The sequence below is a fragment of the Dicentrarchus labrax genome, unplaced genomic scaffold (genome assembly GCF_905237075.1).
Source record: "Dicentrarchus labrax unplaced genomic scaffold, dlabrax2021, whole genome shotgun sequence".
Taxonomy (NCBI): domain Eukaryota; kingdom Metazoa; phylum Chordata; class Actinopteri; family Moronidae; genus Dicentrarchus; species Dicentrarchus labrax.
Window position 1 is genome coordinate 29,371,019 of NW_026136707.1, and position 18,115 is coordinate 29,389,133.

The 18,115-nt window shown below is 43.2% G+C and overlaps 1 protein-coding gene across 1 annotated transcript; it reads left to right on the forward strand.

Annotated features, from left to right (window-relative positions):
- The first annotated feature begins 309 nt into the window (after window positions 1-309).
- Window positions 310-6,357, forward strand: LOC127367656 (uncharacterized). Its single transcript, XM_051407694.1, has 4 exons — window positions 310-650; window positions 1,067-1,180; window positions 4,674-4,777; window positions 5,204-6,357. The coding sequence occupies exons 1-4, from the start codon at window positions 458-460 to the stop codon at window positions 5,651-5,653; spliced, it is 861 nt and encodes a 286-aa protein (XP_051263654.1). The 5' UTR covers window positions 310-457; the 3' UTR covers window positions 5,654-6,357.
- The last annotated feature ends 11,758 nt before the right edge of the window (window positions 6,358-18,115 follow it).

The window sequence follows — 18,115 nt, forward strand, 5'->3', positions numbered from 1 at the left end:
TATTAATATTAATATATATATTATTATTAATATCTATATAAGGACCGTGCATGCCTATAAGTAAGAATACCTGTCAGATAAATGGGAGTGTGATAAATATTCAAGTTCCTCAAAACTAAAACATTTAGTTTCCTTTATTATAATTATAAAATAATATACTATTATTATTATTATTATTATTATTATTATTAGAGTTATGAAGTATCAGAGTATCAGTATCTGTATAAATCTACAAATATCAGTATCTGCTGTCGGACACCATAAAACAATGAGCATGAGTGATTCACTCAGTCTCTCAAACACACCTGCGAGTGCAGCTGCTGAACTTCCGGTTCTCGTTATCCAATCAGAGGCCGGATCCAGGTGTACGGAGGGCTTTTAGTCGCAGCTGTGGCGGCTCCGGCCGTCAGCTTCCAGCCGCTCTTCGGTCGTTCCCCTCGGCAGAGAACAGTGGAGCATGTCGGCGGTTCTCGGACGGATGACGACGACGACGATGATGATGATGGTCTGGGTTTGGATCAGTCTGCTGACTCTAGCCCGGTTCAACACGGCACAGGACCAGCACCGGGACGCCGAGCTCACGGCGCTGCTGGAGGAGACCGGGAGCGGCGGAAGACTTTCTCCGGTGCCAGTGTGGAAGTTCCTGAACGGTAAAAAGATCCACCTGTGATCAATAAAGGAAGTTAAATCCAACATGGAGTTCAGAGTTTGTCCTGATGAAGTGAATGAAGTGATTTAAATAGTTTCACACTCACTTTGTTTTTACTAACTGCTAATTAAACCCTGAAATATAATTAAATAAATGTAACCTTCCTCAACCAGCAGACATAATAAATGTAATTATAATTAAACTGCTGTTAATATTTACATTTATTGTATCATTAATGAAAAAAATCAACTTTTGTTAAAAAATGTCTCTTAGCTTCTCTGAGCCACTAGCTTAGTCCAGCTACGGCCACGCCCCCTGTGGTTCTCTCTGCTGCCTTTAGTGGGCGCTAGCTATCAGAACTGAAGTTGAACTGGATTCCTTCCCATCATGCATCAGCAGTAACTCTTTCTGTTTCAGAGCGCCGTGACGGTGGTGAGGCGTCACATTTCGGCCGGGCGCAGTATCTCTGCAGCGGCAGCTCGCTGTCTGTTCGCTTCTCGCTCATTCGACACACTGATCTGCGCCTGGCAGGTGAGTTTGATTCGTCCACCAGCTGCAGAGATTTTACACACTTGGATTGCCAGAATGAAATATAGAAGTTTAGTTTACTGACTGATTCAGTCTCATTATATAATGTCACACCAGGAGCATCAGCAAGCTTTAGCTCAAACTATAAAACGTTAAAAAGGTTCAAATGAAACCTATTAAACTCTTTACACCGGCACACTGCAGTGGGGGGCGGAGCTACAGAAATCTTCATGTGCTTTAATCAGTCACATTTAATGTTTACTGAAGCTGCCAAATTAAGATTAGCGCATGGTGTTGATTCATGTTTCTAATAAATTTTCCCCACTCAGCGATACACCCGCTGAGGAACCAACTCTGGTTATTGGCAGCTCCATAGTCAGAAACGTGAAGCGGCCATAGTTAAATGTATCCCTGGGGCCAGAGCGGGCGACATTGAATCAAATTTAAAACTGCTGGCTAAAGATAAACATAAATACAGTAAGATTGTTATCCACGTCGGCGGTAACGACACCCGTTTACACCAATCGGAGGTCACTAAGATTAATGTGGAGTCGGTGTGTAATTATGCTAAGACAATGTCGGACTCCGTAGTTTTCTCTGGACCCCTGCCCAATGTGACCAGTGATGACATGTATAGCCGCATGTCGTCATTCCACCGCTGGCTGTCGAGGTGGTGTCCAGCAAACGATGTGGGCTTCATTGATAACTGGAAGCCTTTTTGGGGAAAACCTGGTCTGATTAGGAGAGACGGCATCCATCCCACTTTGGATGGAGCGGCTCTCTTATCTAGCAATATGGCGAAGTTTATCTCTAAAACCTGACAGTCCAGAGTTAGGACCAGGAAGCAGAGCTGCTGTCTTACACACTTCTCTGCTCTTTCTTTAGAACAGTCACCCACCCAAAACCCCATAGAGACTGTGTCTGTCCCCCGACCACCTAAATTATTTAAAGAAATAAAAACAAGAGGAGTTCAACATAAAAACCTAATAAAAATTAAAACCAACTCCTCAGTAGCACAAAATAAGAGAATGAAATGTGGGCTGTTAAATATCAGGTCTCTGTCCTCTAAAGCTGTTTTAGTGAATGAATTAATATCAGATTATGATATTGATTTACTTTGTCTTACTGAGACCTGGTTGTCCCACGAGGAGTATGTTAGCCTAAATGAATCCACCCCCCAGTCATATTAATACTCTCATTCCTCGAGGCACTGGCCGAGGAGGTGGAGTGGCAGCCATATATGATTCGAGCGTTTTAATGGACCCTAAACCTAAACTAAATTATAATTCATTTGAAAGCCTTGTTCTTAGTCTTTCTCACCCAAACTGGAAAACACTGCAGCCAGTTCTATTTGTTACAGTGTACCGCGCTCCTGGACCGTACTCTGATTTTATATCTGAATTCTCAGAGTTTCTATCAAGTATAGTCCTTAAATCAGATAAAGTAATTATTGTAGGTGATTTTAATATTCATGTGAATGTTAACAATGACAGCCTTAGTAATGCATTTATATCATTAATAGACTCAATTGGCTTCTGTCAGAGTGTAAATAAACCAACTCATTGTTTTAATCACACTCTTGACCTTGTTCTATCATATGGCATTGATATTGAACATTTTATAGTCTTCCCACATAATCCTTTCCTATCTGACCATTATTTAATAACTTTTGAATTCATACTATTAGATTATAAGCCATTAGGCAAAACTTCTGTCGTGGAAATTCTTCCCAAAGTTGAGAGGTGCTAAGTCTCTGAAGAACTTTCAAGCCGGTGTGATAATCAAGTCACTTTACTTCATGCTGCATGGAGAGAAGGTCACGTCATGGATGTTCTCTCCCGACTTCCAAAATGCTCTCCCTTATATACATTTCAGTGCATCTCATTACATCACAAACAATGAAACCCCCTGTGTGTCTTGCAAATGTTACTCCTGTAAATCCAGGTCTCTCTCACCAAATGGTCCTTTGATGTGTGACTTCCCCCTGGCTCTTCCTATCATAAACTCAACCTTTTGACCAGGGGCACATCTATTTTATTACCCCCAAATCCTGTTTCTCTCCCACACTTCCTACAGCAGATGTCTATCTGACAGTGCTGTAGCTAAATTTAAGGAGGAGATTCCTTCAGTGTTTAATTCAATGCCATGTCTGAATTTAAGAGTCCTATAACGACTTTAGTCCCTCTGAAATTGATAATCTTGTCGATAGTGCTACAGGCTCACTACGATCAACATTAGATTCTATCGCTCCTATAAAAAGGAAATTATTAAACCATAGGAGACTAGCACCTTGGTATAACCACCAAACCCGCCAGTTAAAACAAATAGCTAGACAATCTGAAAGGAAATGGCGCTCTTCCAAATTATCAGAATATCGCTCAAATTGGCAAGATAATCTTAAAACCTATAGAAAGGCCCTCCGTAATGCCAGAGGAGCCTATTACTCAGCACTAATAGAAGAAAATAAGAACAACCCTAGGTTCCTCTTCAGCACTGTAGCCAGGCTGACAGAGAGTCACAGCTCTATTGAGCCACATATCCCCATAAACTTAAGTAGCAATGACTTCATGAGCTTCTTCTATAATAAAATTATTACTATTAGAGAGAAAATTAATCACCAACTGCCATCAACAGTTATCAGTGGCTCTCCAAGTTCAGGGACTTTTGCTAACGTAAACTCAGATATATATTTAGACTGTTTTTCTGCTATCGATCTTCATCAGTTAACTTCAATCATTTCTTCATCGAAGCCATCAACCTGTCTATTTAACAGGCAGTGTTTCCTTGCCCTTGTCTCAAAGGTCTTGCTCATGGTGGTACTGTTGGGTCTCTGTAAATGTTATAAGGAGTTCGGTCTAGACCTGCTCTATTTGAAAAGTGTCCTGAGATAACTTCTGTTCTGAATTGGCGCTATTCAAATAAAATTGAATTAAGTTTTCTAAGACTTTTTTTTTTTACTTCCAGTAAAAGCAGGGTCCCCAATAGAAGCCTGTCTCCATTAAAAGCTGGCTGTGGCTCCACGTTCTGACAAAACAAGTTTAACATTTATTCAGATGCTGCAAACAAGAGAGCAGATTGTAAAGTCTGTACAGTCCGTTCCTCCATTATTTATTCAGGGTCCACCCATCAGAACAAAGTGTTTCATTAAATAAATCTGAGTTGTGAATATGATGTCTGTTTGCCTTTAATCAGCTGAATATAACAATCATTGTGTTCGGTACCTTTTTAGAATGACTTTTTTTTATCTACAGAGGAAGCAGGTCCTCTTCCGGTGGAGTCCGCCATGTTTGTACAGTAGCCCAGAGTGGACAAAAACACTGGATCTAGAGCGACTTTCATGTTTTTCACAAGTTCTGCAACCAGTTTCTCTTCCACAGCCCGATCTCATTCCCAGGTTATCAAACGCTCTAAATCCCACACTGGTCCTTTTAGGTTAATCTTAATTAATGGGTGATGGGTTACTATCTTTTTATTTTGTCCTATCGTCTTTCCACAGACGGGAGGAGGTTGTTGACAGATGGATGTCAAGGTTCTGTTCGTAACCTCGGGCCGTGGATGCTGCTGACGCTGCCTTATACCAGCTGCCACTTGGCATTATGGGTAGGAACATTTAAAAAAAAAAAAAAATAAATAAAAATAAATAGATATATAGAGATAGAGATATATATATATATAGATAGATAGATAGATAGATAGATAGATAGAGATATATATCTATATAGAGATATATAGATAGATAGATATAATCTATATAGAGATATAGATATAGATATATAGAGAGATAGATAGATAGAGAGATAGATCTATCTATATCTATATAGATATTAGATTATCTATCTATCTGATTTTCATTATCACCCTAAATACCAAATGTTCATAATTTCTACTCCCCTTTTTTAATTTTGATTTAGCGATAAACTGTCTGATTACTTTGCTTCTGATATAGTCTGCTTAAAGATAAGAGCTAGAATGAGTTAAATATTGACTTTTCCCCCTGGTGACGGTTGTGTTTTTTTCACTCTCCAGGTTTCAAATGGAACCTGGTTTCGTCAGCTGAGACTTCGTTACTTTGACCATCTGCTGCAGGCAAACGTAACTGGTCTGGCCACCTGTGAGAATCCTGCAACATCCCTGCAACTGATGCCACCGTTGGTGACTTGCAGAACAACAGATGTCACTGTGAAACTGCCTCTTGGAACGTCGGGGCGCCCGTGGTGGTGGTCGCCGTGGGGGTCGTCGTCGGGGCATCAGACGTGTCAGCCAGTGGTGGGGCGCCCGTGGTGGTGGTCGTCGTCGTGGCGCCCGTGGTGCTGCTGGTGGTGGTCGTCGTCGCCGGGGCGCCCGTGGTGCTGCTGGTGGTCGTTGTCGTCATTGGGGCGCAAGTGGTGGGGGTGGTGGTGGTCGTCGTCGTCGGGGCGCAAGTGGTGGTGGTCGTCGTCGCGCAAGTGGTGGTGGTGCTGCTGGTACTGGTGGTAGTCGTCGGGGCACCAGGGGTGTCGATTCCGGTATACGGCCCTTCAGAAATTTCATCAAATCCCCACAACTCAAAGATTTCTGTGTCAGCATCAGTCACTTCGTCATTCCGGAACCCACTGGGCTCCGTCGGTTCCTGGATGACGGGCTCCACTAGAACTTGCTCAAAGTCCCAAAGCTCCCACAGGTTGGGGTTTTGGAGAGCTCTTGGGAGTCGATCCCGCCTAGTTTGTGTTGCTGCAGTGGAACAAGCTGCCAGCATCGTGGATGTTTTCCCAGCAGAGTCTAAATAAATCACTTCAAAGATTGAATCCCAGGGCACCCGGCGCACCCAGGACACCCAGGGCACCCAGCGCACCCGGGACACCCCGCGCACCCGGGGCACCCGGGACACCCGGGACACGGACGCCCCGAGCGCCTACAACGGGCGCCCTGCTGACTACCACCACCATGGGTGGCCCCCAGCGCCCCAGGCGTCCCGATGACGACCACCACCACGGGCGCCCCACCACTGCCTGACACGCCTGACCCACCCATTCACCCCCTCACGTGTGTGTGTGTGTGTGTGTGTGTGTGTGTGTGTGTGTGATAATAAACCAAAGCATTACTAAATCCGTCTATTCCCTTTTTTCCTAACTTGTAAAGATTTGTTTGACTTGAGACTATTGAGATGCGCCTGTAGATTTAAATTAGAATATCATGGTAAAGTTCATTTCTTTCAGTAGTCCAATTCAAAAAGGGAAACTCGTATAGATTCATTACACACAGTGAAACATTTCAGGCCTTTATTTCTTTTAATTTTGACTATGGCTTACAGCTAACAAACCCAAAATTCAGTATCTCAGAAAATTTTAATATTAGTACTAGTTCAATATTGTTGACTCACAATGTTACACTCTAATCAGTTAATTAAGTCAACACCTGCAAAGGTTTCCTGAGCCTTTAAATGGTCTGGTTCAGTAGGTTACACAATCATGGGGAAGACTGCTGGCTTGACGGTTGTCCAGAAGACAGTCATTGCCACCCACAAGGAGGGAAAGCCACAGAAGGTCATTGCTAAAGAAGCTTGCTGTTCAGAGTGCTGTATCCAAGCATATTCATAGAAAGTTGAGTGGCAGGAAAAAGTGTGGTAGAAAAAGGTACACAAGCAGCAGGGATAACCGCAGCCTTGAGAGGATTGTGAAGCAACGACCATTCAATAATTTGGGTGAGATTCACAAGGAGTAGACTGAGGCTGAGTCAGTGCATCAACAGCCACCACACACAGATGTATCCAGGACATGGGCTACAACTGTCAGAAGCGTCTTACCTGGGCTAAGGAGAAAAAGGACTGGACTGTTGCTCAGTGGTCCAAAGTCCCCTTTTCAGATGAAAGTGAAGTTTGCATTTCATTTGGGAATCGAGGTCTTCCTCCAAAGTCTGGAGGAAGAGTGGAAAGGCACAGAATCCAAGTTGCTTTTAGTCCAGTGTGAAGTTTCCACAGTCAGTGATGATTTGGGGATCTGCTGGTGTTGGTCCCCTGTGTTTTATCAAGTCCAAAGTCAACGCAGCCAAATGTCTACCAGGACATTTTGGAGCACTTCATGCTTCCTTCTGCTGACAGGCTTTATGGAGATGCTGATTTCATTTCCCAGCAGGACTTGGCACCTGCCCACTCTGCCAAAGGTACCAATACCTGGTTTAATGACCATGGTTTTACTGTGCTTGATTGGCCAGCAATCTCACCTGACCTGAACCCCATAGAGCATCTATGGGCTATTGTCAAGAGGAAGGTGAGAGACACCAGACCCAACAATGCAGACGAACTGAAGGCCGCTATCAAAGCAACCTGGACTTCCATAACACCTCGGCAGTGCCACAGGCTGATTGCCTCCATGCCACGCTGCATTGATGCAATAATTCATGGAAGATTAGCCCCGACCAAGTATTGAGTGCATATATGAACATACTTTTGAATAAGCAGACATTTCTGTGTTAAAATGTATTGGTCTTATGAAATATTCTAATTTTCTAAGATACTGAATTTTGGGTTTGTTAGCTGTAAGCCACAATCATAAAACTTGAAAGAAATAAAGACTTGAAATATTTCACTCTGTGTGTAATGAATCTATATAATGAGTTTCACTTTTTGAATTGAATTTCTGAAATAAATGAACTTTGTCATGATATTCTAATTTATTGAAATGCACCTGTACATTCATTAATTTCTGATAATTAATCAGACATATTGTGACAGAAACTTTTATTTTATTGTGTAATCTGCTATAGTGATTTAACTCCTAGCTTTAAACTGGAAACTGGAACCCATGTTTTAGGACGTCTATCAGTAGAAAACGGCATCAACAGGATTCTCTTATTGTAAGGTAGAAAATGTCCATAATGGGCTTTTAAAAAGAACTTGAACAACCAATGAGAGCGCTCCAAACTAATCTCTGCCTAAAGGAATATAAACAGTTCCCACAACATCAGGGGTTGCTCCTCTGTTTAAAGTGGATAAACGAAGTTATAATGCATTGAAATACAACTGTGTGCTTCAGAGTTGTATCTGAACGTCAGTGAATAATGGTCGAGTAAGGTCCGATCACAGACTCAAACTGCCTAGCTTAGCAATTCAGACTAATCTTTAGCTAAATGACATTATATAGAACAACCTTCCTCCTCCCATGTGCTCCGCTACATCAGGCGGATAGAAGTGATGGATGCCTCCTGAAAGATTAAGATTTAATAGGAGCCATTAATTAATAATTGTATTATATTAGGTTAGTGATGGTTCATATTTCTTGGTGAATGTGATGAGTTGGTGTTTCTGATATATTTTCATTATTTTGTCTGTGTGACTGAATGCTGAGTCACATGGATGTGAGCGGAGCCACTGAGCACCTGTCCACCTGTGAGTGTGATGAGTTTATTCACTGTGAATAATTATGAGTTCACGCTCCTTACTCTAGTTTGTATCTTATAAAATTATTAAATGCATTATTTCCTATCTAAGATCACAAATCTAAGTTCTGATCTGTGACTTCAGGTTTCACCCACGACCAGGACACATTGTGTTACTTTGTTTTTAAATGTTTGTCTCCTTCAGTTGAAAATGACCAAAGACAAGCAATCGTGACGTTGTGCCAGCCTATTTCCTGCCTAGCAACGAGGAGCCAATCGTGACTAGTGAGAGGAATCAACCAATCAGGAGCAGCAGCTCTCTGGTTGTCCTGTTTTCGTGTTGCTTCGAGCTAATTTTAATTAAATTAAACTAACATGAACTTTTAGTGGGTTTATCTGGATGTCTTAAGGGTCTGAACCACTGACGGTGTAGTATATAGTGCCGTGCACTTATACTGTCACGATGATGTTAGTGAAGTGTAGGCGGAGGGATACTAGGTTGTGATGTGTCTAGTTCCCGGGCTACCGGAGTGAGTGTAATGCAGGCAACGTGTGGGCAATAAAGCGACACTGTTGGAGTTAAAGACAAGCCTACGGATGTCCATTATGTATGTCGAGTCACCCGGCCATGAAGAACTATAACATGGTGTCAGAAGTTGGTCCAGTTCGTCAGTTTGCCGAAGTCGAAAAACACCAGAGTTTTGCTAGCTAAAAGTTGTGCTAGTGGTAGCGTCCCTAAAAAAGTAGACGCACGGAGACCTGCAACGACAGGAGACGGTATGATGGAGCAGTTCAAACTACCATCGCCACTGGTGTTGACAGGCAACTTGGGAGAAAACTGGAGAAGATGGGAACAGCGCTTCCAAATCTACATGACCGCGAGTGGTGCAGAGGGTAAGGATGAAAAGATCAAAGTTTCCATCTTACTGCACGCACTAGGAGAGGAGGCTCTCGAAGTGTATAACACACTTAACCTTCCAGAAGAAAAGACTGTGAAAGATGTTCTCACAGCTTTTGAAGCATATTGTCTGCCCAAGAAGAATACAGTGTTTGAAAGGCACCAATTTTGGGCGCACCCTATGACAGCCTCTGTCTCCATTGATAAATATGTGACGGAGCTCAGACAAAAAAGTAAGGACTGTGAATTTGGCGTCTCGGAAAACGACATGATCAGAGACAAGATTGTGTTCAGTATGAATGACCAGCGTCTTAAAGAGAGACTTTTAAGAGAGCCAAATCTTACATTAGAAAAGGCCATAGACACTTGCCGTGCTGCTGAGATCGCCAGAGCTCAAATAGAAGCAATGAGCGCAGCCACTCAAGAGAGATCTGTACATACAGTGCATAAGAAAAAACAGGACAGTCAACCACGCAATAAAGGACCAAAGCAACCTTTTCAACACACACAAAGCAGTGGACATGTAAACACATGCAGAAAATGTGGAAAATCACACCAGCCCAAACAATGCCCAGCATATGGAGTTTCCTGCCACAAGTGTGGTAAACAGAACCACTATGCAAAGATGTGTGGGTCAGGTAAAGCACAGCATAGAAGGACAGTGCATGATATCAGTCCAGAAATTGACACTCTGTTTATTGGAACAGTGAACATTGACCAGCTCGACTCCAGCCTTGACAAGTCCTGGTACTCTGAAGTACAGGTTGACAACATGTCCGTAAGGTTCAAATTGGATACAGGAGCAGAGGCCAATGTCCTACCACTGAGGATGTTTAAGTCCATGAAAAGGAAGGCCAGACGAGAAAGGAGAGCACACCTGCAACTACAGCCCACAAAAACAGTGCTGGTGGCTTATGGAGGGATGAGGCTGAGGCCAGAGGGGTTACTCACACTCAAGTGCTCTACACCCAAAGCTCATGCAAGTCTGCCGTTTTACATATCGAGACACTCATCCACACCTATCCTAGGGGGAGATGCTTGTGTAGACTTGCACCTGGTAAAAAGGCTGGACATCGACAAACTGGATGTGAAACATCCAACTACGAAGGAGGAGCTGATAGCTCCACACCCAACAGTCTTTGAAGGTCTGGGGGAGTTTGCCGGAGAATATCACATCCACACAAACCCCAAGGCTACGCCAGTCATACATGGCTGCAGAAAAATACCACTGGCCGTGATGGATAAACTCAGAGACACTCTTGATGACCTGTTACAAGCAGATGTGATTGCACAGGTGACGGAGCCAACACCATGGGTAACTAGCCTTGTAATCACAGAAAAGAAAGATAAGAAGAAATTGAGGGTTTGCTTGGACCCCACTGATTTAAACAAAGCAATACTAAGACAGCACTACTCCATCCGCACAACAGATGAAGTTTTGTGCAAACTTGCTGGTAAGAAGATATTCACAGTGCTGGATGAGAAGGACGGCTACTGGCAAGTAAAGCTTGACAAGGAGTCATCGCTTGCTCATGGTGGTACTGTTGGGTCTCTGTAATTAATGTTAAAGAGTTCGGTCTAGACCTGCTCTATTTGAAAAGTGTCCTGAGATAACTTCTGTTATGAATTGGCGCTATACAAATAAAATTGAATTGAATTGAATTGAATCGCTGCTGTGCACATTTAACACACCGTGGGGAAGATATAGGTTCAAACGTTTGCCGTTTGGAATCAAGTCAGCAAGTGAGGTTTTTCAGCAGCGCAATTGTGAAGCGTTCGGTGACATACAAGGAGTACACATCATAGCTGACGATATGATCATCGCGGCAGCTACAGAAAAAGAACATGATGAGATAATACAGAAAGTGATGACCAGAGCGGTGTGAAAAGCAGACGAGGCAAAAGTTAAAGCCATAGCTGAGATGCCTCCACCCACTGACAAAGCAGGACTACAGAGGATGCTAGGCATGACAAAATACCTGGCGCAGTACATCCCAGGCAAGGCCACCATAACAGCGCCGCTAAGACAGCTGCTCAGGAAGGACAATATGTGGCAGTGGCAACACGAACATGACGAAGCAGTCAAAAAACTGAAAGATGCTCTCACAAATGCTCCTGTGCTCAGATTCTTTGATCCACAGAAACAGCTCATCATACAGGCTGATACGTCTAAGGACGGCCTAGGAGCATGCCAAGTACGGCCGCCTCGGTGTGTTGGTGCGCTTTGTTTTTTCTTGCTTTGTGTGTTAATTCAGTTTTCGGCTGTGATACCCGGGGCTCTTTCACTAAAGAAGAGCTCATGAACATCAGGGGAACAACTCCAGCTGATCTCTTTCCCACTTTTCTTATTTCTTCCGTGGAATTATTGGACATTGTGGTCAAAAGTGCGCTCACCTTTGCTCACGCAGTGAAACGCAGGAGGAGAGGGAGACGTGCCGGTGCGCTTGTGCGTCTCCGCCAGCGCGGACATCGTACGCCGTTACCTGGAATATTCCTCTCCAATGTGCGCTCACTGTGCAACAAAATGGACCAATTTCAGCTACTTCTGGGGAAAAACAGTGACTTTTCTTCATCCTCTGTTTTATGCTTCACAGAGACGTGGCTGAGTGGATCGGTACCGGACTCTGCGCTGCAGCTGGCAGGCTTCCAACTCCTCAGAGCGGATCGTGACACAGAACTCTCCGGCAAAACAAAGGGTGGAGGTATCTGTTTTTATACCAACAGTAGCTGGTGTAATGATGTGACAGTGATCCAACAGCACTGCTCTTCTACTCTGGAATCTTTCTTTATAAACTGCAAACCTTTTTACTCCCCCCGTGAGTTTGTTTCATTCATTCTGGTCGGTGTTTACATTGCACCGCAGGCCAACGTGCAGGATGCACAGCGCATACTCGCCGACCAGATACTGTATGTGGAGCAGACTAACCCGGACTCTTTAGTTATTGTCCTCGGTGACTTTAACAAAGGAAACCTCAGTCACGATCTTCCAAAATATAAACAGTTTATTAAATGCACGACCAGAGAGAAGAATATACTGGATCATTGTTACACTACAGTCAGCGGAGCTTATCACGCCGTCCCCGCCGCACTGGGCCTCTCCGACCACGTCATGGTCCACCTGATTCCCTCATACAGGCAGAAATTAAAGCTCTGCAAACCTGTTGTGAGGACATCAAGGCAGTGGACCAGTGAAGCTGTGGAGGATCTCCAGGCGTGCTTGGACTCTACTGACTGGGATGTGTTCAGGACTGCTACTAACAGTCTGGATGAGTACACAGAGGCTGTGACGTCATATATCAGCTTCTGTGAGGACTGCTGTGTACCATCACGCACCAGGGTGAGTTACAACAACGACAAACCCTGGTTCACAGCCAAACTCATTCAACTACGGTTGCAGAAGGAGCAAGCGTTCAGGAGTGGGGACAGGGACAAGTTTAAGGAGTCCAAGTACAAGTTTAGGAAGGCGGTGAGAGAAGCTAAACATCAGTACTCTGAGAAACTTCAACACCAGTTCTCAGCCAACGACTCTGGTTCTGTCTGGAAGGGGCTCAGACAGATAACTAACTACAAGCCCAAAACCCCTCACTCCATCAATGATCTGCGCCTGGCAAACGAGCTGAATGAGTTCTACTGCCGCTTCGACAGACAAAGGAGCAGTCCTGACACCATCCCCCGTGACACCCCTCACCGGCCCCACCTCACCAGTCCCTCCCCCCCCAGCCCAGCAGGAGCTGGGGCCACTTCACAGCTTCACACCTCTGTGAATCCCTCCTCCTCCACCACAGTGACGACTCTCTGCCTCCAAGAGAGGGACGTCAACAGACTCTTCAAGAGGCAGAACCACCGCAAAGCAGCCGGACCAGATTCTGTCTCTCCATCCACCCTGAAGCACTGTGCTGACCAGCTGTCTCCGGTGTTCACTGACATCTTCAACACCTCTTTGGAGATATGTCACGTGCCAGCCTGCTTCAAAGCATCGACCATCATCCCTGTACCCAAGAAAGCAAGGACCACAGGACTAAATGACTTCAGACCTGTTGCCCTCACCTCTGTGGTCATGAAGTCTTTTGAGCGCCTTGTGCTTTCCCACCTGAAAGCCATAACAGACCCACTCCTGGACCCCCTGCAGTTCGCCTACAGAGCCAACAGGTCTGTAGACGATGCAGTAAACATGGCCCTACACTTCACCCTCCAGCATCTGGACTCCCCCAGGAACCTATGCCAGGATCCTGTTTGTGGACTTCAGCTCTGCGTTTAATACCATCATCCCTGCTCTGCTACAGGACAAGCTCTCCCAGCTCACTGTGCCTGACTCCACCTGCAGGTGGATCACAGACTTCCTGTCTGACAGGAAACAACACGTGAAGCTGGGTAGAAATGTCTCTGACTCCCAGACCATCAGCACCGGATCCCCTCAGGGCTGTGTTCTTTCTCCTCTACTCTTCTCCCTGTACACCAACAGCTGCACCTCCAGTCACCAGTCCATCAGGCTCCTGAAGTTTGCGGATGACACCTCCCTCATTGGGCTCATCTCTGGTGGAGATGAGTCCGCCTACAGATGGGAGATTGACCATCTGGTGACCTGGTGCAGCCAGAACAACCTGGAGCTAAATGCTCTAAAAACAGTGGAGATGGTTGTGGACTTTAGGAAGAACCCAGCCCCACCCGCCCCCATCATCCTGTGTGACTCCCCAGTCGACTCTGTGGAGTCTTTCCGCTTCCTGGGTACCATCATCACCCAGGACCTCAAGTGGGAGCTGAACATCAGCTCCCTCACCAAGAAAGCCCAGCAGAGGATGTACTTCCTGCGACAGCTGAAGAAGTTCAACCTGCCAAAGACAATGATGGTGCACTTCTACACTGCCATCATCGAGTCCATCCTCACCTCATCCATCACCATCTGGTACGCTGCTGCCACTGCCAAGGACAAGGGCAGACTGCAGCGTATCATTCGATCAGCTGAGAAGGTGATCGGTTGCAATCTGCCATCCCTCCAGGACCTGTACGCCTCTAGGACCAGGAAGCGTGCAGGTAAGATTGTGGCTGACCCCTCCCACCCAGGTTACAATCTCTTTGAGATACTTCCCTCTGGCAGGAGGCTGCGGTCCATCAGGACTAAAACGTCTCGCCATAAAAACAGTTTCTTCCCGTCGGCAGCTGGCCTCCTTAACAAGGCCCGGATTACCCACTGTCATTGACTCTTATACCCACCCTGTATATAAAGTATGCATTACATTAATGCTCCCACGTTCTTCTGCACAGCTTTCTATTTCTCTTCTTATCTTTATCTATTTATTTTTTGAAAGTACTTTATTTTTCTGTGTGATTTTTGTGTGATTTAAATAATTGTATATTTGTATTTGTAATTGTATATGTATATATTTTTATGCACCAACTGCACCAGGTCACATTCCTCGTAGGCGTAAAAACCTACTTGGCAATAAACAAAATTCTGATTCTGATTCTGATTCTTACAAGATGACCACCCAATAGCGTATGCGTCGAGGGCACTGACAGAGACAGAAAAGAACTATGCACAAATTGAGAAGGAGCTCTTAGCCATAGTTTTTTCTGTCAAGAAGTTCCACCAGTATGTGTATGGGGTGAGGGTTAATGTTCAGTCAGACCACAAACCATTGGAAAACATCCTGAGAAAGCCACTTGGAACAGCTCCATCTAGGCTGCAGAGAATGCTGCTTCAGCTACAGCGATATGACCTAAATGTCACCTACACACCAGGTAAAGAGCTACTGATTGCAGACACACTCTCACGAGCTGTGCCACACGGACAACACATGGCTGCAGATGATATCACAGATGAGAGAGTTGTCTATGCTTTGGAGCCAACAGACGCCTTGACGCCTTGAGTACAGAGACTCTAGAGCAGCTTAAGAGCGAAACGACAAAAGACAAAACGCTGCAGCTTTTGCAAGATACACACAGACTTGGTTGGCCCCAACACAGAAAACAAGTAGACTCTAGACTGATACAATATTGGCCAATCAGACACACAGTGGCTGTCAGAGAGGGAGTAATGTTTGTAGCAGACAGGATAATCCTACCAACAACTATGAGATCTGATATTATATTGAAATAAAGCTCATTGGGTTACACAACGAGGTGGGTTCCCAAAAGGACTTTTATTCATTTATTAAACTGACTCAGTGACAGATTTTATGGATATTTTATATATTAAAAACTGTACAGTGTGACAGTGAACTTTTTATACAATTCTGTCTGTATTGTGGATTTTTTAAATCATTTTAAACAATCATACAGACTTAGTCTTGCCCATTGTTCTATTAGACCATATTTCCATTTACTTTACACATTAGTGAACCAGATGCTGAGAGATCGGCAAACTTTATATTTCTATATATATATAAATCTTTTAGCACACCTTTAAATCAAGAATGCCTCGCGACCCTCCATGAAGGAGAAACACATAAAAATCAGTCAGATATCAGACTGACGGAGAATGAAAGACACTGATATTCATCAGCGTATGAGGATGTGAAACAGACAGATAGGGAGTCCCTCAGGGGAACAAGAGATCAGATGCACTCAGGTGTACTTGGTCTGTTCCCTGTTTCTGGTACTGACAGTAAATAACCATCACATGTTAAACTGTTAATTTTTACTTCTCTGATTAGTGGATGGATCACAGTAAAGTTTGATGCACTCCAGACATTTGATAAAAAGAAAGTGTTGATATTATCACGTATTTGAATTATTTTCATAAATGTTTATTTCTCCTCCATCATCCTTTAGTTGACATGAGCAGGAAACAGGTTTCCACTGGAGGGCGACGTTCTCCACAAACTGAACCTAACCCTAAAACACACACACACACACACACACACACACACACACACACACACACATACATTAACAACAACAACACACACACACACACACACATTAACAAACACACGTTTATTTAGCAAAAGCTCTTAAAGGAGTCATATTATGCCCTTTTTCAGGTTCATAATTGTTCACGCGGATGACGCGGCTGACACGGATGACGCTCTGGCCCCTCCCCTTTGTTGCCGGCAGGTAGCTCCTCACTGCTACTGAGATTATCTGCATTTCTACCGTCAATATTAATTCAATAACTGCTTTTAAAGCAAAAACTGCACCAGCGGACATGTTAGAGCGGGAGTCTGACCTGAAATCACAGAGAAATAAACAACATCAACAATCAGGATTACAGCTTTCTGTGACGTTTTCCTCAGGTAAATACTGCTATATTAACTACATATACATACATATAACTAATATATATATATATTAACCTCTATCTATCACATAATGTTAGTGTTTATACCTTAACTATGAGAACCAACACTGTGTTCTATGTCTTTCCAGGTACAGCAGTGAGCAGTGACCTACAGTCTACACAGCCCAGTGAAGTTAAACATATTATATATTACATAATATTAACAACATTAGTCAAGCAGTTGTTTCTAGTGAAGAAACAGCCAGTAAATGTACAAAAGTAATCAGAGTAATAGTATAATGATTACTGTAACCTCCCATCTGTTATATTCTTTATACACATTAGTTTACTGAGACCATGGAAACAGAAACCTGGAATACTTTATCCTGTACAACATGTCAACATAACTGAAGGAATCACTCATCTAATAAAGTAAATTGTTCATGTGGTTTAAAAACTGCTAAGTAACCAACTGTTAACGGTACTGTATCCATATTTCATAGTCTGATATTTTAACTTAAAAGTATTATTACCAAAGTTAACCTTCAGATATTTGTAAAAGCTGCAATTATGTTTGAACCCCATTAAAAATACTGTATACTGAATATTCTATTATTTATATTATATACTGTATGATGATGTAATTTATCTTCCAACATAATAAAGTTTGAATGTGAGACAGTAATGTATTGTGTTGCTTACAGTCATTAATACAGGTTTAACATTTCCATATTGATAGATGTTACACGAATCAGGTTTTCAACTCTTGTACATCCAGGAAGTCTTCATAAAACCTCTGTGAAATAACATGTTATTGATATAAAACCACACTTATTACTGAATTTAAAAATGACAAAAACTCTTCTTAAAAGTAAAACACTTTATTTATATTTCATTCATATTCCAGTTACACATGTTGTAAGTAACAAAGCTAGAACTTTTATGTAAACTGTGCAGATCATGTTCTCCATCAAGGTTTATGGTTTCTAGTATATTGAAGTGTGAGCTGGTAATGGAGCTCTGCAGTCAGTGTTCATCTTCATCAGTCTTCCTTTGGATACCCAGACTGTCCTGATGCTGCAGCTGTCTCTGTCCTCTGATGGGTCCAGGAACACCTGAGCTTCATCAGGTCACCTGTAAAACATGGAAGATTCAGTGTTACTAGTAAGCCAGCACATAATATACAGTATAATATATTACAGTATAATATAATATACAGTGTAATATAATACAGTGTAATATAATACAGTATAATATAATATACAGTGTAATATAATGCAGTATAATATAATATACAGTATAATATAATATACAGTATAATATAATATACAGTGTAATATAATATACAGTATAATATAATACAGTATAATATAATATAGTACAACAGCTCATTGTGGCTCACAGTAGTCCTCAGTTATAATGTAAAATAATAAAGCAGTGTCTCTGGTGGTTCCTTGTTGCAGCTAAC